This window comes from Girardinichthys multiradiatus, chromosome Y (genome assembly GCF_021462225.1).
Source record: "Girardinichthys multiradiatus isolate DD_20200921_A chromosome Y, DD_fGirMul_XY1, whole genome shotgun sequence".
NCBI lineage: Eukaryota > Metazoa > Chordata > Actinopteri > Cyprinodontiformes > Goodeidae > Girardinichthys > Girardinichthys multiradiatus.
In genome coordinates, this window is record NC_061818.1 from 25,072,885 (window position 1) to 25,094,397 (window position 21,513).

Sequence of the window (21,513 nt, forward strand, 5' to 3'; positions counted from 1 at the left end):
TTTATCTAAATCTTCATGAACTCAACTTTATAAACTCAAATTAAGAAAGAGAATTTTCAATTACTAATCTCTTAGGTGAACATTTCTCAACATTGGAGATTAAAATGAATTTCACTGCGATTAGCAACAAGCTTGGATACAGTTATAAAAGAAAAGTTGTCAAATAAATGTATGCAAAAACCTATGCTTTTTATAAGGTTTGTAAAGTTAATATTAACTTACTATAAGATTTAATATTAGAGTTTGAAGTTATAAGTGCTTAAGTAGAAGGCAACTGTTTTGCCTCTTATTCAATTTGTTTCTTTAGCTCTGAAGGATTGTCATGTCCTGGATGACTGAAAATCTACAGCAGCATATTAACAAATTTATGAAAGCCCTCTACTCAGACTCTCCAATGTGCTGTCCAGCTTTGCTAATCATAACAAACCTCCTCATGGAAAGGCTTAGGACCTAATCCAAAGTGTGCATTGACCATGACTGTTATTAACTGTGAACTAGCAAGTTTGTCCCTGATTCCTCCTCATCAAAAACAAAGACAGGAAACTGAAAGCTGGAACATTATTTGTTTCTCCCTTTCTAGCAGAGGCATGGTAGCTTTGAAGCCTACAGGAGTGGAAGTGAAGTGATTGAACTTGCTCGGTGAAGCTTGTTCTGCAAGACAGAATCGCACAAATCATGCCACTGACCCATTTGTGGGTGTGTTTATTGAATCTATGTGCAGTGTCTTTCCCGCTAATGATCTGCACGGACATGGTGAGGCAGTCTGCAATGTCTGGTTGACCCATTACTGGTCAAATATACTGAAGAATAGTGCAGGAGATCAACTTAGAGGTGTTTTTGTTTACTCAGAATATTTTTATTATAATATTTTATTAGTTTGAGTATACTGGTAATGATCTAAAGTGCATACGTATCGTTTTCTGCCTGCAGACTCCCAGAGGGTGGTCATGGACATAGTTTACTTTCACAGGCAAAGGCTTCCATTTGCCATTGTTGTGCTAAACACAGCTTTGGCACAGAGGAAATTGAATCAAGGAGCTATCCAGCGGCGTTCTTTCGGCTGTCTTGTCCTTATCATTTCCATCAGCCTGATCAGAAACACATTGGGCTCCCACCAGTCGAGGGTCAAAAAGCCACAAAACCTTTGGCAGGCAGACATTTCCTGAGCACTACATCATACGTTGCCTGTGTTGGATGTTTTCCGGTGATGTAATTCGTAAATAACGAGTAATTTATTTAGCCAGCAGCACTCAAGCTGCTGAAAACTACACATCAGTACCAGAAAGTAAATAAGGCTTTATTTAGATTTAACTAACTGCGTGAACAGATTTAATTTTTTTTCTTTGGCAAAGGGTTAGTCTCACACAAATTGTCCTGTAATGTCAGCAGATCGTTCACATGAAAACTTATAGAAAAAACTAAACAAAACACACACATCTCCATCAATAAAGTTTAAGATTTCAGAATGTTGATCTAAAAAAAAACATGTTTCTCACTAAGTCCTAAATTGGTGCAAAAAAGTACACCAACATCTTTATAAATTTAGAACCCCTGTTCGCTATAACTTATCTTCAGTTTCCAATCATTGTAGCGCAGTTTTAGTCCACTTCCTAAATTTCAAACATTTGCTTACATACAGCCTTGCTAAGATCTATTCCCACTATGGCAAAATACATACAGGTGTATCACATCTTGTGCACATAACAAGTCCATTGTTACTCAGCATTTTAAAGGATGTTTGTCCTGTTTAAATGTCTTACATTTAGTTTGGTGTGCATCTGACTGTTGAAGTGAAAGTAAACACCATGGAAACAATTAAGCGAAAATAAGATTGTAGCAGCCTGTGAGTCTGGTAAGGGATTTAAATGGGTCTCTAAAGGATCAGAAATCAGACATTCCAATGGATGGAACATAGTTTACAAGTGGAGGATATTCAAAACAACAACCAGTAAGCCCTGGTGTGGCCATCTTAGCTAGTTCATATTGACAGCAGACCACCAGGTTCTAACAGAAGGCACTAAAACCTTGAAAAGTAAATAATAGGACCCACATTAGGCTCTTACCACTGTATAATCAGAAAGAAACATGCAAAGATTTAACTTTAATGAGACCTGTGAAAACAACAAATATTTTCTCTCCAGAAAAAGACTGAAGTTTACCAGAGACATGCCAACAGGTTGCTTGGGATTGAGACCAGGAAAAAGGCTTTTTGGTCTTACCATAATAAGTGTAAGCATGTGGAGTTTGTTTTAATGAGATGAAGATTATGCTTTTTGGGAGGCTGTGGGCCTTTTTCTCTTCCAAAGGCTCCATGAAGCATGATAGAGAGCATGGCATCCATGAACTCTTGGTGTCATCACCCAGAAATCTGAAAATGGCTTGTCAGTTGGGTCTGTGAGAACAGACCCAAGACTGTATGATCTAAAAGAAAGATTGTATAAAGCGGAACGGTCATAAATTCATCTCTCTGTATGCTCCAGCACTATGAAAATGTTACAGGATAAGACTAAGTGCTGTCCTGTTGGCAAAATTGGTTACAGATTTTCTCTTCACCGAAATGTACTTACAATATAGGAGGCATTTTTCTAAATATTTTAGTGAGATTATGCTCCTTCAAAAAAGTTATATTCTAATGTTTTTCCCCATCTTTACCACAGGTGTCAATAAATGTGGATACATATGGATGTCAATCTTTATATTTAAAACAGCAATACACTTTTTTTTAACACATGGAACTAAAATTGCTCATTGGAAGTTTTTATCCATTTGTGAAACAAAACATATAAATTCCAACATCCAGATTTTTCTTTAAATAAGAAAATAAAACACTAAATAGAGCATTCATAATTTTGTGAATTTTGAAAACAGAATCCAGCTAGCTTGCTCCAAAGCCAGAAAACATAAGGTCACACTAATCAACTTCTTAAGCTTCTTGCAAAACAAGCTCCAATTTATTCACTGCATCCACATGACTATATGAACATGACCTTTTGTTTTTAAAAGCAGGAGCCATTCCTGCTATTAATTTTTTCCCACAAAATGAGGTGGCACAACATTTAACCGATCACCCAATATCATGAAGTCAGGAAAAAACTGGAGGCCACAACAAATATTATAAGGTACTTTTTATGGCATACTATTATGACAGATAATGATGCAAAGCACTGACACAGCAAATTTGGGAATATTTATCACAAACAGAATAAATGAAACAATGATTGCTTTGTTAATTTTCCTAAGAAAAAATTGTAAGAAAAAAACGATAACGGATTTAATAGTTGGAATGTTGAACAGCAGTGTTGAAAATGGATAATCGTCATTTGCAAAAGCATTGGAAAAACTGAATAGTGGTAAAAGCAAATCAATGCAAGTGAAAGACATTACTCTTCATTACTTAAGGGTTTGACATCTGTTCAGTTTACATCTCTACATCTACCCCACATCATTTCTTATTCTCATTGTGAGTTAGGACATAAAGTGCAATTAAAGACACCTAAACAATAGAAATATTTCTTGATCCTTACTTAGAAAAATACTAAACAGAAAATTCACCAAAATTCAAATCTTCAGAAATATAAATGACACATTTATTCCATGGCACTCAGTGCTCCTAAAAAGGCACATCTTTTAGATTCATGTGCAAAAATATAATGAAACAACACTGATACTTTAACAAGTAAAAATAAATGTAGGTAAGAAGGCAACAAACAGAGGATTTTTGTTCCTGATGTCTTCATTGTCTCTGACCACGCTCCTGCTTAAAGGCAATGATGAACTTCCAGGCTTCAACATAATGGGACAGGCAGAGTTCCTCTGGGAAGTGGTCCTCCACATCTGGGGGTATTTCCATGTCTTTCCGCTCCATGTAAGACACCAAAGTGTCTTTCAAGCTTAAGATGAGAAAAAAGAACAACTTAGAACAGGATCTGATACATCAAGAGTAATGCAAAAAATACTACACAGTGGCTTAAACATTGTCATTAATATTGTGTGTAAAATTACACACTACATTTAATCAGTATTGCTTGGTCTACATTAGCTGTGCTCGAGTCCCATGTAATGCCAGATATTTTTGCCCAAATGGAGACTGCATAAAAATTGCTTGGGAAATACAGCTTTGATCTTTAAGATGTCTTGCTCAAGCTGAAGTCTATTTTTTATTAATATCTGTTTCCTATTCTAGGTTACACTAGCATCTTAACTCAACGCTGTGATAGACCTTGTTGATAATTGTTCTCATACCATTTTCAGTGTGGTTCCAGCTAATCATCAGATGACAACATTTGCTTTAAAATGAGTTTTGTGCTTCACAAACTTTGTAGTTTGCTTTGAACCTCATACAGTTTATTGAGTAGCGTTTCAGATGATCTCTGTGCAGCTTTCCCTATATTCTTCTGTTTTTTTTTGTTTTTTTCAATCTTCTTGTAAAGTTTGAAAAGCACTTAGATTTTTAGGGAAACCCATATATTTTAGATCAACTTGATAATGTGCATGGCCTATAATACAGTCATGCAGGTCATGAACACAAAAACAGGCTGTATTTTCTTTAGTTTTTAAACTGGCCTCGATAAATGTGGATGGCTCCCCAGGAGTACGGCTGCCATAAAGACAGCAACAACTTTAGTCAGAAGCTGAGATACTCATAAGTTAAAAATACCTTGATTAAAACATCCTTTTGGAAAAGTGGACCAAATAGTCACATTTATTAGACTACATGTTTTTAAAATCCTGCATATTTTGAATTCACCTGTGATGTTGAGTTCAGGCAAAACTATGACATTATAAAATTATGACAGTGCTTAACATTCATGGATCATCATCATGAATGAACAAGTGATAAACTATATACAGAAAATTCATATTACCCCCAATCAGGCCTGTAGGTATCAGGATCATTTGGCGTTTTGAGGACCAGAACCAAGAACTCGTGCATCTCTAACAAGAAAGTGTCAGCGCTGTTCTTGGAGAAGAAGGCAGTTAGCAGCCTGTGCTCTTCCTCACCCAGTGGCTCCTTGTACTTCTCTGAGACTCCCGCAAATGGGTCCTGATGACCACAGCAAAGGAATCAACAACACACCATTTACAGATTCTTCACAAACACTATAGATTACCACCACTACTGGTAGAAGAAGTGGTAGTGACACCTTACCCTCTTGAGCCGCAGCATATTTTCAGATTTAAGTGAGGCCAGCAGCTGCCACAGAGCTACACAATGCTTTAGACAACACATGCTGAAAGCCTGTGGGCAAAAATGGAGACCATTAACTCATAACCCATGCCCAGAACTATATTCATTAACATGAAAGATTATAGCCTCAAAGTTGGATAAAAAAACAGTTGCAGTAAGAGGCAATTTTTGTGTGTTTGTGTATAAAAGTGTAACAAAACAGTTTCTACTACGGAAGAGAGAGTAAACATGTAGCAGATAATAGAACCGGTGTCTCCGATAGGCCGACCTTGACAATATGCTGAGCCATCTGGTCTCCCATCTGCAGAACCTCCTCCAGGTAGCAGGACAACTGGATGTGGGGTTCTCCCCCAGTCATGGCGAGGAAGCCGAGCACCACTTCCAGCGTGGACAAGGCCTCGCACACCTCGCTATAAGAGTGCAACTCCCCAGCGACGGAGAAGAGGGTGAGGGTCTGCAGGGGCTCCTGATGGTATAATTAAAGACATTATAGACACTGAGCTTGCATAGCAACACTTTTAAAATATGTGGGGTGTGTAGTATTAAGTAAGTGCAACAACAGATGAACTACAACCACAACCCTTCAAAAGTATTCACACCTTTTGAACTTATATATTTAAACACACGCAAGCAGAACCCTATTATATTACAACGTACTTGCTTGACTTTGGCTTTAACATCTTTGAGAATTATCTTATAGTTACGATCGTGCCTGTTGACCAGTGTAGGAATGCCCTGTTGTAAGAGGACATGTATATAAAGGTAAAAACGTTTTTGTTGATCTTCAGAAGGGTGCTGTAATTGTGTTTTGCATGCACTCACATCGACAGTGATGAGAGGTTTTCCCAGCAGAAAGTGGGAGATGATCTGCTGCTGGATCTTGGGCAAATCATATTCATAAAGGGTCTCCTGGCCCTTCTCGATGCTGTACTGGGTATTGGACAGAACCAGGGGCATTAAGTCCCGCTCCAGCTCATAACGGATCACATGCAGATCAGTGAGATCTGCTGGGCTCACTTTGTAGCTGTGAAAGGAATACATGAATATATTCAACCAAGAGATGCAGTGGATTTGTAACATGCTACCCTAATATCTCATTATTTATTGAAAAATACCTAAAACATATATAATGCATTTGCAGAAGAAGTTGAAACGCATTAAAACCTGCAGATGAGCAAAAATGTGGCAAGAGCGCCCTCACCTGGTCTCCTCTCCAGTGTGCTTGTCCACACAATAGACGAGGTCATTGTGCAGAACAATTAGGTAGCTGATAAGAGCTGTGGAGCACAGGCCTGGACCCTGTCGCTGAGGTAAAAGCACCTTGAAGTCACTGTTCAAGTCCAGGTCGTTCTGGCAGAACTCAATTGGGATCTTAATCTCACCTGAAGAACATTTTCACGCATGTTAGACTATTACTGTGTAACTAGAGCACTTTTACTGTTGGTGTTTGTGTTTACCATTGGTTGTCAGAGACACTCTAAGCTGGTTCCAGGTTGTTAAGAAGATGTTGATGTATTTCTCATACCAGGCTTTAAGGGAAGCTGTGACCAAAAAGAAGTCAAGCATGTTTTAAGGAGCATGGAGTCACCACAGCATATTTACACAAACTGTATAAGGACTGTTTTTCTTTTAAGAATACTTATCTTATTTTAGACTAAACTCACCAATTTTCTGACAGACAAGACTATAAAATGTATGGTGCCAAGTATTTGACCATGAGATTAAAAACAAAAGTCAGTTTCTACTTCCATAAAGAGAAAATATTGCATGTATGCGAGTCACACGGTTGAATACGCTGAAATCGATGCGTGTGGATGGTCTCAATACCAGCTTTCTGACTGTGAAGAAATTCACTGATGGTGTCACAAGTCAGCTCAGTGTTGTTTTGAAACTTCTTGACCAGATCCTTCTGCAGTGTGAGGACGTCAGGGAGGTACTTCACCAGGCGGAGCTCTGCTTCCTACAAAAACAAAGTCCAAAATTGTTATAAACATTCTTGGTGTTATAAATGAGTAAATCATGTAAAAACTGATGTCCTGTCAAAATCACATATTTTGTCATAAAAGATTGTGTGATTACAGAAAGTTGTGTAACCTTAAATAAACAACTTTTAAACATTTTTATAGCGCAGAAAGTACACTTTATGGCCCTTAATGTGAAAGAATATCCCAGCTATATTATTCTGATAACTCCGTTTCATTTTTTAGTATCCTCTGCATTAAGTGGCACTGGGTAAAGATGTGTAATAAGCCTTAAAATAAACTCACATTTTATGGCAGTGGTATCATCTGACACTGAAAATTATAGAAAATCCAAATCTTTATTTTAGTACATTTATTCGCACAATTTATGTACTCCTAACAACTACCATAGAATCAATGTAACCAAAGTATTTTGTTTTTATTTACACTTTTTTTTTAAGTCGATCGGAGTGTCTAGTAACTTTTACTTTTACATGATTCCAAGTTCCAAGAGGTTCAGTGTAATAAATACAGGTCCTTCTCAAAATATTAGCATATTGTGATAAAGTTCATTATTTTCCATAATGTCATGATGAAAATTTAACATTCATATATTTTAGATTCATTGCACACTAACTGAAATATTTCAGGTCTTTTATTGTCTTAATACGGATGATTTTGGCATACAGCTCATGAAAACCCAAAATTCCTATCTCACAAAATTAGCATATCATTAAAAGGGTCTCTAAACGAGCTATGAACCTAATCATCTGAATCAACGAGTTAACTCTAAACACCTGCAAAAGATTCCTGAGGCCTTTAAAACTCCCAGCCTGGTTCATCACTCAAAACCCCACTCATGGGTAAGACTGCCGACCTGACTGCTGTCCAGAAGGCCACTATTGACACCCTCAAGCAAGAGGGTAAGACACAGAAAGAAATTTCTGAACGAATAGGCTGTTCCCAGAGTGCTGTATCAAGGCACCTCAGTGGGAAGTCTGTGGGAAGGAAAAAGTGTGGCAGAAAACGCTGCACAACGAGAAGAGGTGACCGGACCCTGAGGAAGATTGTGGAGAAGGGCCGATTCCAGACCTTGGGGGACCTGCGGAAGCAGTGGACTGAGTCTGGAGTAGAAACATCCAGAGCCACCGTGCACAGGCGTGTGCAGGAAATGGGCTACAGGTGCCGCATTCCCCAGACCTGGGCTACAGAGAAGCAGCACTGGACTGTTGCTCAGTGGTCCAAAGTACTTTTTTCGGATGAAAGCAAATTCTGCATGTCATTCGGAAATCAAGGTGCCAGAGTCTGGAGGAAGACTGGGGAGAAGGAAATGCCAAAATGCCAGAAGTCCAGTGTCAAGTACCCACAGTCAGTGATGGTCTGGGGTGCCGTGTCAGCTGCTGGTGTTGGTCCACTGTGTTTTATCAAGGGCAGGGTCAATGCAGCTAGCTATCAGGAGATTTTGGAGCACTTCATGCTTCCATCTGCTGAAAAGCTTTATGGAGATGAAGATTTCATTTTTCAGCACGACCTGGCACCTGCTCACAGTGCCAAAACCACTGGTAAATGGTTTACTGACCATGGTATCACTGTGCTCAATTGGCCTGCCAACTCTCCTGACCTGAACCCCATAGAGAATCTGTGGGATATTGTGAAGAGAACGTTGAGAGACTCAAGACCCAACACTCTGGATGAGCTAAAGGCCGCTATCGAAGCATCCTGGGTCTCCATAAGACCTCAGCAGTGCCACCGGCTGATTGCCTCCATGCCACGCCGCATTGAAGCAGTCATTTCTGCAAAAGGATTCCCGACCAAGTATTGAGTGCATAACTGTACATGATTATTTGAAGGTTGACGTTTTTTGTATTAAAAACACTTTTATTTTATTGGTCGGATGAAATATGCTAATTTTGTGAGATAGGAATTTTGGGTTTTCATGAGCTGTATGCCAAAATCATCCGTATTAAGACAATAAAAGACCTGAAATATTTCAGTTAGTGTGCAATGAATCTAAAATATAGGAATGTTAAATTTTCATCATGACATTATGGAAAATAATGAACTTTATCACAATATGCTAATATTTTGAGAAGGACCTGTATGCTCATTTGATATCCCCTTTCGTTTTTTTTTCTTCTATTAAATTGCCTAATATAACATAATTACATTAAAAACGTAACATTATTAGCGAGCAAAATAATAAAAAACAAAAAAACGGCTTGCACTAAGACTCAAGTCCTATCATTCAAGGTAAGGAGCCGTTCAAAAGAATTGATTCGTTTGTGAACGTCAGATCTCTAACTGCAGCACAAGCAGATCCTAAACGGATTTTAATAAATTATTTAAAATCTGGTTGAGAATATTTATTGTACTTTAAACAGCTAAATTCATAGATTAAAAATTGTAGTAAAATATTTGCATATGTGTATACTATCTTCTCACTGTAAGCTTTTGCATGGATTTTACTTTTAATATCTGGAATATTACTCCATGATTCAGAAATGCTGGAACTTTTTAAAATTGAATTGAATTTTTATTTGAATGCATCAGTGTACGAAAATGTCAGACCAAAGCTTTCCCCTGTGTTTTTCATTTTTTATTGTCAACCTATTATATTCCTTCATTTAAAAAATGTATTTATTTATGTATTTCAGCTAATGACTATTGATACACTAAGTTTTCATGTTTTCTCTCTGCAGTGTACGATGCCCTTTGCTGCTGATGAACTGAATTTATATTGCACTTTTCCAGCCATACCGACCACTCAAAGCACTTTACACTAAGGCCACATTCACCCAATCACACACTCATACATACACAGATACACAACTTGAGGTTAAGTGCCTTGTCCAGGAGCACATCGACATGTGGCAGGAGGAAGCTGGAATTGAACCTGCAACTTTCTGAAAGCTGAATGCTGAAATTTTCTGCTTCTAAATTCAGACAAGACAGAAGTTGTCGTCTTTGGACCAGAGTCTTTAAAAAAGAAACTGCTTAGTCAATCACTTAACCTGGATGGCATTAAATTGACCTCCGATAATAAAGTAAAAAACCTTGGTGTTATTTTTGACCAGGACATGTCATTTAAATCCCACATTAAACAGGTTTCTAGGATTTCCTTCTTTCATCTCTGGAACATTGCCAAAATTAGAAATATCCTATCCAGGAGTGACGCTGAAAAACTAGTCCATGCATTTGTTACTTCAAGGCTGGACTATTGTAATTCTTTACTATCAGGATGTCCACAAAATGCAGTTAAAAGTCTTCAGCTGATTCAAAATGCTGCAGCAAGAGTTCTGATGAAAATTAAAAAGAGAGATCATATTTTCCCTACTTTAGCTTCCCTTCATTGGCTCCCTGTTAAATCCAGAATAGAATTTAAAATTCTCCTCCTCACATATAAAGCCCTTAATGATCTAGCTCCATCATACATCAGAGATCTGATTGTTCCATATGTTCCTAACAGAGCACTTCGTTCTCAGACTGCAGGTTTACTGGTGGTTCCTAGAGTCTCTAGAAGTAGAATGGGAGGCAGATCTTTTAGTTATCAGGCTCCTCTCCTGTGGAACCAGCTCCCAGCTTTAGTCCGTGAGGCAGACACCCTGTCTACTTTTAAGGCTAGGCTTAAAACTTTCCTTTTTGATGAAGCTTATAGTTAGAGTGGCTTAGGTTATCAAGGAGGGAGCCTTCCTCCCTCCCTGTTGGATTGAGTAAGGTGGAGTCAGGTTTAGCCTAAACCAGCTCAGTTATGGTTGAGGTGCAAACACACCCTCCATTTCTGCTACCTGTATGACCCCCTCTCTTTTCCAATGGTTATGGCCAATCTGACAGAGAGAGGTATCCCAATCGTTGTGGTTTTTAGTATAACAATGACCGTCAGTGGGCTCTAGATGGACAAACTGTCTACTTTTAAGGCTAGGCTTAAAACTTTCCTTTTTAATAAAGCTTATAGTTAGAGTGGCTTAGGTTATCCTGAGCTATTTCTGTAGTTATGCTGCTATAGGCTTAGGCTGCTGGAGGACATAATGACCACTTTCACCCTCTTCGCTACATTCTCATACTACTCTCTAATTTTGCATTATTTGCTGTTATTTCAGTTTTGAACTTTATGTTCTCCCTCTTTTCTCTTCCTAGAAGCTACACCTGGCCTGACTCTGTGTCTACCTGTGACACCTTTCTGGAGAGGGGCATCGTCTAAGCTTCTGCTGGCAACAACTTAATACTCACCCTCTACCGATGATCCACATAGCCCTGTCTTTCAGTGTTTAACCCTTTCTTTCTCCTAGACATGGTTACTGACTGAGCTTTTACTGTGACTAACTCTATGTTCTCTCTTTCAGACTCTAACCTTGAAAACTGGCTCAGAGTTTATCTGTTCTTTCTTTCTAGGTGAAACGACTAAAGGAGCTACATCCACTAACATTTACTTTTCCTTCCCATAGAAAGTACTCCTGGATCAGTGCTTCTGTGTTCTTTTTGTGTCTCTGCTCTGTTCTCTCTAACCCCAGTCGGTCGTGGCAGATGGCCGCTCACACTGAGCCTGGTTCTGCTGGAGGTTTCTTCCTGTTAAAAGGGAGTTTTTCCTCTCCACTGTCGCTACATGCATGCTCAGTATGAGGGATTGCTGCAAAGTCAACGCCAGTGACTGTCCACTGTCTCTACATGCTCATCCAGGAGGAGTGAATGCTGCAAGTCACTGACTGGATGCAATCTGCTGGGTTTCCTTAGACAGAAAAACTTTTTATCCAATTTGAATAAATAACTGAATCTGACTGCACTGTTCAATGATTAGGTTTAATTGGAATGTATGTACCTGACTTTTGTGAAGTGCCTTGAGACGACATGTGTTGTGAATTGGCGTTATATAAATAAACTGAATTGAATTGAATAGACTACTCTTCCCACCGAGCCACAGTCACCTCGCATGACCTTTAGACAAGCGCCTAAGAATTGTGAAAAAAAAAATAAAAGCAATATTGATCTAAAATTACAGAATTATATTGCTGAAAATGACATTACTGAATAGTTCCAGTAAACATTTGAAAAAAGTAGTTGTTAAAATGAAAAGCTCTAGAATTTAGAGCCTTTTCCTTGTGTTAGACCTGAAACAAAGCTGACGTAAAATTTTTTAAATATTTAATTTGCTAATATAAAAACTATAACTGTATTGTTAGTATATTAGCTGCTGTGACAGATTAAGTTTAATATGGTTTCATTAGGAAAAGCAATTGTAAAATGAATAAAGTAGCATAAATGTGGGTTCTTTGTGGGCAATAATACACAACACATGAAATATGAACAATATACTAATAATAAAAATCGAATATAAGCTTTGAACAAGATCACACATTTTAAGGAGCCCATTTAAACTAACATTGATCAGTAAAAATGAAACAAGACCCCAACAGGAACTGTTAATGCTGCAGACGTAATGTTCACAGTTTACGGCGTGTAAATTAAATTGTGCAAATAATGTTTGCCTGATATGATCAATTAGAGCATGCATGAAAACTGCGGGGAGGTTTTTTTTTTTTCATTGAACCTTCAGCCATTATTTGTTTGAGTGAATATTTATATTCTAATATTTTACTTGGGGTCATTTTCCAGGACATATTGGTTTTCAGTGTTTGGAATTAAAATTGTTTTCACTTAAATTTTTCTGATGGAACTGTGTGGGGCTATGAAACAACACGTCATCATCAATCTATTCTCTGTGACAAAACAAAATTCCATTTTCTGTCCAACACTTGTTCCAGAAGAGCTGAGACTTGCATTTTTCTGGTGACATTCAACCTTTAAAGATGGCGGGTTCCCAAAATGTAATGAAAGAAGAAAAAAATCTCAGTCTCAAACTTGAGAAATATGTACTTCTTCCAGGTAAAATGTCTGGGTACCACACTGAAGGATTTCTGGGTGAGGGCTCCTATGGGAAAGTGGTGAAGTGCACCAAGCTCGACACCAAAGAGATAGTAGCGGTGAAGATGGTGCGCAAACACTACTTCAGAGAAGGCAAAAAAGAGGCAAGAATGCTGAAGAAAATCCTACAGCTCGACCCTGAAAGGAACAACCTGCTGAGGTTCATTGAAAGCTACACATATAAAGGCCACTTTTGTTTGGCCTTTTAAATGTTGGATGTGAGCATCTTTGACTTTATGAAAACCAGAGATTTTGCACCACTCCACGTATCTGAAATCAGAGTCATTGCTCAACAGCTGCTTGTGGCTTTGAATGCTTTGAAAAGTGCTGGTCTGGTTCATGCTGACATGAAGGCAGACAACATCATGTTAGCGAACCATAAATCTCAGCCCTTCAAGGTGAAGCTGATTGACTTTGGGTTGACTATAAAAGTGTCCAAATTGTGGCTTGTGGGTACCATTCAGGCCATTGGCTACAGAGCCCCTGAAGTCATCCTGGGCCTACCAAGGGATGAAAGTGTGGACATGTGGTCTCTGGGCTGCAGTTTGGCCTACATGTACCTTGGTTACAACCTCTATCCGACACACTGTGAATATGAGGTCATTAGGGCTATTGTTAAGATACATGGTCAACCCCAAGATGATGTGCTGAAAGAAGCCATGGATGTGCAACACTTCTTCACTAAACTCGGTGAATCCTCTTACCGTATGTTCAGGCTGAATACACCAGCAGAATATACCAACGCAACAGGGTTTGCTACGCAGCATAAAGCCGGGATTTACAACAATCTGCACTGCCTTGATGATCTGCTCAAGACCCGCCCAAGACCTATGGTCCCAACAGTGTGAAGATGCACTTGGATTTATGAGCCTGCTTAAACAGATGCTCTTGATGGATCCAAATGTCCGGATCACATGTAGAGAGGGTCTCTGTCATCATTTCATAACTATGAAACATCTCACAGGTGGTGGAAATAACCCCTATATGGTATCAGCTTGGAAAAGGGTGGCAGACGCCCAACTTCAAGAGTTTGCAACAGAGCATTATGCAACTTTGAGTAATGTTTTTAGAAGAGAAATAGTCCATTCGAAAAAGAATGGACAAATTGAAGATGCAGCAGGCAGAGTTGCAGGTGAGACTAAAGATAAGCCATCAGTAGTACCTCAGTTCTTAAAACCAGTAAGAAAATCCCAATATCAACTATTAAAACCACCTTATTCAAAGATGACAAACTCCTTTTTTCAGATAAAGAGCAGGTAAGAAGGACCTTAATCAAAGAGGGGTTCTGCTTTACAGTTTCCCAAGAAGATGCAATCCAGCCTGACACTGCAGCTGATGGGAGTAATGATAAACCCTCAGGTGAAGCTCACACTAACACCTTTGCTTCTAAAACCTTTGAGAAAATATCTGTCTCAACACTGAAGATGACAAACTCTCTTTTAGATAAGGAGTGGACAGGGAGGACCTTCATCAAATTGAAGCCTCGTTTTGTTGCTCACCAAGAATCAGCAGAAACAGCTGACAAACCAGGCAAGGGTGAATATATACCACTTGGTAAGACATCAACACCTTAGCACCTTACGCCTTTGAGAAAATATTTGTTTCAAATAATGAAACCACTTATTGCATTTCATCTGATCTAACCCTAGAAAAAACAGGACGCAATACATGCCAGCAGAAGGGCTCTGAGTCAAACACCACAGGAAAAGCTCTAAAAGATAAAGAGCGGAAAGAAAAGACCATTATCCAAGTGAAGCCATATTCTGCTGTTGAGGATGAAAGAAAGGACAGAGCCTACAAGGTAGATGTTCTGTCAGGAAAAGCCAAGGTTCCTGGACCTTCCAAAAAAAGCTGTACTGCAGAGAAAGAAGCCATTTTCTGCAAAGAAGGGAGACCTTCTGATCTCGTGGAAGTAAAAACTCGCAAGACACCAATGAGGAGGGCCTGGAATAGCTTCTCCCGGCTGATCGCATCCATCTCATGCATTAGAGGATGTGAATGAAGGAACTGCACACAAAGGCAAAGCCACCACACACAAGACTTTGGAGCTGCCAGAAATTTCCAAGAAATTTTCATCTCTGCACATCACAAAACCTACTTTAATTGCATTACAAAATTCAAATAAATGTAATGTCAATGTGTGTATTACCTTTATTGTACATAATCAAGAGAATCTCTTGTTTAATTTTTTCTAACAGTGAATATATACTTTCGCAGGGATTTTTGATCCCTGAATAATCATATCTATATATATGTGTATATACAGTGTCTTGCGAAAGTATTCGGCCCCCTTGAACTTTTCAACCTCTTGCCACATTTCAGGCTTCAAACATAAAGATGTAAAATTAATTTTTTTTATGAAGAATCAACAAGTGGGACACAATCGTGAAGTGGAATGAAATTTATTGGATGTGTCAAACGTTTTTAACAAATAAAAAACTGAAAAATGGGGCGTGCAATATTATTCGGCCCCCTTGCGTTAATACTTTGTAGCGCCAACCTTCACTGCAATTACAGCTGCAAGTCTCTTGGGGTTTGTCTCTATCAGTTTTGCACATCGAGAGACTGAAATTCTTGCCCATTCTTCCTTGCAAAACAGCTCGACCTCAGTGAGGTTGGATGGAGAGCATTCGTGAACAGCAGTCTTCAGCTCTTTCCATAGATGATTGGACTCAGGTCTGGACTTTGACTTGTCCATTCCAAGTCAAAGTCTGGTTTTCTTCCAGAATGGTCCTGTATTTGGCCCCATCCATCTTCCCATCAATTTTGACCATCTTCCCTGTCCCTGCTGACGAAAAGCAGGCCCAAACCATGATGCTGCCACCACCATGTTTGACAGTGGAGATGGTGTGTTCAGGGTGATGAGCTGTGTTGCTTTTACGCCAAACATATTGTTTTGCATTGTGGCCAAACAGTTCGATTTTGGTTTCATCTGACCAGAGCACCTTCTTCCACATGTTTGGTGTGTCTCCCAGGTGGCTTGTGGCAAACTTTAAACAAGACTTTTTATGGATATCTTTGAGTAATGGCTTTCTTCTTGTCACTCTTCCATAAAGGCCAGATTTGTGCAGTGTACGACTGATTGTTGTCCTATGGACAGACTCTCCCACCTCAGCTGTAGATCTCTGCAGTTCATCCAGAGTGATCATGGGCCTCTTAGCTGCATCTCTGATCAGTCTTCTCCTTGTTCGAGATGAAAGTTTAGAGGAACTTGGTAGATTTGCAGTGGTCTGATACTCCTTCCATTTTAATATGATTGCTTGCACAGTTCTCCTTGGGATGTTTAAAGCTTGGGAAATCATTTTCTATCCAAATCCAGCTTTAAACTTCTCCACAACAGTATCTCGGACCTGCCTGGTGTGTTTCTTGGTCTTCATGATGCTCTCTGCGCTTTGAACACAACCCTGAGACTATCACAGGGCAGGTGCATTTATACGGAGACTTGATTACACACAGGTTGATTCTATTTATCATCATCAGTCATTTGGGACAACATTGGATCATTCAGAGATCCTCACTGAACTTCTGGAGTGAGTTTACTGCACTGAAAGTAAAGGGGCTGAATAATATTGCACGCCACACTTTTCAGTTTTTTATTTGTTAAAAAAGTTTGACACATTCAATAAATTTCATTCCACTTCAAGATTGTGTCCCACTTGTTGTTGATTCGTCACAAAAAATTAGAATTTTATATCTTTATGTTTGAAGCCTGAAATGTGGCAAGAGGTTGACTAGTTCATGGGGGCCGAATACTTTCGCAAGGCACTGTATAAAACCTGCATGACAACACGAAGTAGGCTAAGAGATCTCAAAAAGCAACAAATATTTACCTATCACTCTGGCAAGGGTAGATATGCTAAACATTAAGGCTTTAGAACTCCAGTAAACTGTAATGAATGTCGTTATTCACAAATGGAGAAAACATAGGATAAACCTTCACTGGAATGGCCAGCCTATCAAAATAAATGGTAAATGGCCCGCACTTGTATAGCGCTTAATCAAGTCCACAGAGACCCCGAAGCTCTTTACACTACAATCAGTCATCCACCCATTCATACACTGACAGTGGTAGCCTACATTGTAGTCACAGCTGCCCTGGGGCTGACAGAAGTGAGGCTGCTATGCAGTTGGCACCACCGGTCTCTGACCACCATCAGCAGGCAAGGCGGGTGAAATGCCTTGCCCAAGGACACAACAACTGAGACAGACATGGCGGGGTTCAAACCACCAACCCACCAACTCCTACCACCTAAGCCACAGTCGTCCCACAGTCGTTAAATAACCCCAAAACCAACAATTCATTCAGGAACCCAAAACAACATCTAAAAATACTGCAGGCCTGTTTGGTTTAGTTAAAGTCTAAGTTCATAATAGAACATTAAGAGACAAAGAATGGGCAAAAATATTGTGGCATGACCTTAAAAGGGCTGTTTGTGCTCCACCAAAATGTCTAAATTGGAAAAACAATCTGGGCCAGGTTGGTTTGGATATATTTTCCTCCTGAATAAAATAAATTATGTTTTGATAACTTCTTTTAGGTTGTCTTTCATTTAATTAAATTTACTCCTGGATCACTTAGTGTTTTGCTTCCCTCTTGTGGCTAGATTTTAAAACTGCAAAAATACATTAATCAGTCCAATTATTTTGGTTCAATTTTTTTACTGTTATCCTTTCGTGCTATTTGCTGGATGGCTGGCAATTGGTGTGATTGTTACATTGTTTCACAGTGCAACTAAAATAAAACAAAACCGAAGGAAACAAAAACGTGGAGGGCATTTTAACAGTGTAAAAACAACAGTTGAAGCATTTTTATTTTGAAACTTATACATTTTTCACGCAGATTGTAAGTTATCTTTAATTGGATCTCCACTTGTTCAACCAAATGTATTCCTCTCCATGAAATGACCTCTACTAATTATGATGGACTTCATGACTAACATGCTCTCTGTCTGCCTAATTGTGACAGAAAGCATCTATTGGTTTATGTTTATGGGCAAAGTGACAAATTATGAAATTATGTGTGCATTGCAGGAGTCAGATTCTACATTTTCCATTTTGGTAATTAGGGAAAGAAATCAATTAGAAATTACATTGCCTTTCTTGTAAAATAAGCACAAAAAAAATTTAACATGCTTCAGGTTATATGTGAGGCGATGTGTAGTTTCTGTAGAAGAGTTTTCATGAGGGAAATCAAAGCAGTTGTACAGAAATTGAGGGCTCCTATTTCACTTCGCGGTCATCAGGCTGAAATGACCATAAAAAAAAAAAGGAATACAGTGTCAATCTTTCTGTGCTGCCTTCTGATGGTAACAGGGACATTTCACTGCGAAGAGGGTTTCTGATGAAAATATCAAGGAACTGAGCTGCATCATGGCAAGTCCTTACTACTCCAATCAAAGATAAAAATTACTCATATATTAAGTCCAGCCCTTTGAGTTCACAGCATTGAATTTTGTTTCCATACACAGGTCCTTCTCAAAATATTAGCATATTGTGATAAAGTTCATTATTTTCCATAATGTCATGATGAAAATTTAACATTCATATATTTTATATTCATTGCACACTAACTGAAATATTTCAGGTCTTTTATTGTCTTAATACGGATGATTTTGGCATACAGCTCATGAAAACCCAAAATTCCTATCTCACAAAATTAGCATATCATTAAAAGGGTCTCTAAACGAGCTATGAACCTAATCATCTGAATCAACAAGTTAACTCTAAACACCTGCAAAAGATTCCTGAGGTCTTTAAAACTCCCAGCCTGGTTCATCACTCAAAACCCCAATCATGGGTAAGACTGCCGACCTGACTGCTGTCCAGAAGGCCACTATTGACACCCTCAAGCAAGAGGGTAAGACACAGACAGAAATTTCTGAACGAATAGGCTGTTCCCAGAGTGCTGTATCAAGGCACCTCAGTGGGAAGTCTGTGGGAAGGAAAAAGTGTGGCAGAAAACGCTGCACAACGAGAAGAGGTGACCGGACCCTGAGGAAGATTGTGGAGAAGGGCTGATTCCAGACCTTGGGGGACCTGCGGAAGCAGTGGACTGAGTCTGGAGTAGAAACATCCAGAGCCACCGTGCACAGGCGTGTGCAGGAAATGGGCTACAGGTGCCGCATTCCCCAGGTCAAGCCACTTTTGAACCAGAAACAGCGGCAGAAGCGCCTGACCTGGGCTACAGAGAAGCAGCACTGGACTGTTGCTCAGTGGTCCAAAGTACTTTTTTCGGATGAAAGCAAATTCTGCATGTCATTCGGAAATCTAGGTGCCAGAGTCTGGAGGAAGACTGGGGAGAAGGAAATGCCAAAATGCCAGAAGTCCAGTGTCAAGTACCCACAGTCAGTGATGGTCTGGGGTGCCGTGTCAGCTGCTGGTGTTGGTCCACTGTGTTTTATCAAGGGCAGGGTCAATGCAGCTAGCTATCAGGAGATTTTGGAGCACTTCATGCTTCCATCTGCTGAAAAGCTTTATGGAGATGAAGATTTCATTTTTCAGCACGACCTGGCACCTGCTCACAGTGCCAAAACCACTGGTAAATGGTTTACTGACCATGGTATCACTGTGCTCAATTGGCCTGCCAACTCTCCTGACCTGAACCCCACAGAGAATCTGTGGGATATTGTGAAGAGAACGTTGAGAGACTCAAGACCCAACACTCTGGATGAGCTAAAGGCCGCTATCGAAGCATCCTGGGCCTCCATAAGACCTCAGCCGTGCCACAGGCTGATTGCCTCCATGCCACGCCGCATTGAAGCAGTCATTTCTGCAAAAGGATTCCCGACCAAGTATTGAGTGCATAACTGTACATGATTATTTGAAGGTTGACGTTTTTTGTATTAAAAACACTTTTCTTTTATTGGTCGGATGAAATATGCTAATTTTGTGAGATAGGAATTTTGGGTTTTCATGAGCTGTATGCCAAAATCATCCGTATTAAGACAATAAAAGACCTGAAATATTTCAGTTAGTGTGCAATGAATCTAAAATATATTAATGTTAAATTTTCATCATTACATTATGGAAAATAATTAACTTTATCACAATATGCTAATATTTTGAGAAGGACCTGTACATATGACACACAGGCCCATTTATCTCAGCTACTCAAAGACAAGAGAACATGCCATTCATGAATTATGTGGTTGAAACAGCTGGAACTGTGAAAAACAAAGCCAGAGGAGGACCTAAGTTCATCTTTCCCCTATGCATACTAAGGAGGTTTGAACGGGTGATAAAAACACTCCAAAGCTCAGTGATAAATGAAGCAAAGAGAAGCTTCTTATAGTGGTCAAATCTATATAATAAAGCATTATCTACATGTAATATAGATGAAGTCTCCATTACATAGACTTTATCAGAGCAAGCTGGCCCGTTAGGCAGAATAGGCATGCTAAGGGCTCGGTGGCCTCCAAGGGAATCACAAAATCGGGAAACAATTCAGCTTCAATATAATTATATTAAAACTAGTTATTACTATTGACTAAAACTGATGCAAATGTAAAGCAATAATAAGTTAACATTCCTACTGAAAATATAGGAATGTACAACTGCAGCAGGAGAGGTGAGGTTGAGCAGGTGGTGGCATAGCTAAACACTCTGGTGGATGCAGTAATAAAAAACACCACTGGAGGTCTGTAAAATGCCTTTTATGTACATAGTTTTGAATAGATGTATTTTTAATAGCTTTTGTATTGCATAAAGTAAATGTAGTTTATGTGTAGAGTTACTGTGTGCAACCTGTGTGGTTATTACATTTTATTTAAAGATGGACAAATTTTACATTATTACCTTTTACCTCATTTTTACCATATGTGCCAATAAGTGTAAAAGATGCTCTAAGTAACCAATCAACACGTATTACGATAGAAGCTCCTTTTAAGCTTGCATGTTTTGCTGTTGTTTTCTTACCCTGTGCAGAAATCTCCACAGCACAGGCACAGTGTCTTTACCCTCGTTCTGCTCTAGGATGTGAGTAAGGCTCATGACACACACTTTCTCTCTGCAGCGCCACACGGCAGAACAGTGGAGCAGAGACCTCTGTGGCAGGGAGACCAATAAGAGATGAGGATCACCAAACACTAGCTTCATGATTGGGTTGGCAGAGATGCGTGAGTCTGCCCGGATGAAGGTGTTCACTTCTTTCAGCTGTCTATCCAAGTGCTGTGGAAGAGAGGATGACAGCAGGCAACATGTTTTACTTAAGGTTGCTCATGAAGATGGGCGACAGAATTACCTTTTGAGTCCAATACTTTATTTTCTACCTTTAGCTGAGGTGTGATGACAGCATTGCTCATTTCCAACTCCCATCCGTTTCTGGCCTCTTTATTTGAAAGCTGATTGTCATAAGGAACTGGCCCTGGAAAACAAAGCCAACTATTTTAAACCAAATTCCTCAGAGTAAATATTTGTTTTAGTATATTAACTAAACTAGAAAGAACCCAG

General features: G+C 39.3%; 1 protein-coding gene across 1 annotated transcript in view; it reads right to left on the minus strand.

Annotated features, from left to right (window-relative positions):
* Positions 1–3,111: 3,111 nt before the first annotated feature.
* Positions 3,112–21,513, minus strand: part of LOC124864151 (E3 ubiquitin-protein ligase rnf213-alpha-like) — a 48,921-nt gene continuing 30,519 nt past the window's right edge. Inside the window, 11 exon segments of the mRNA XM_047358821.1 lie at positions 3,112–3,890; positions 4,866–5,044; positions 5,150–5,239; positions 5,457–5,654; positions 5,846–5,923; positions 6,011–6,212; positions 6,390–6,570; positions 6,646–6,729; positions 7,016–7,148; positions 20,980–21,231; positions 21,333–21,427. Of these exon segments, the coding sequence (XP_047214777.1) occupies positions 3,734–3,890; positions 4,866–5,044; positions 5,150–5,239; positions 5,457–5,654; positions 5,846–5,923; positions 6,011–6,212; positions 6,390–6,570; positions 6,646–6,729; positions 7,016–7,148; positions 20,980–21,231; positions 21,333–21,427 (1,649 nt within the window). The 3' untranslated portion in view covers positions 3,112–3,733.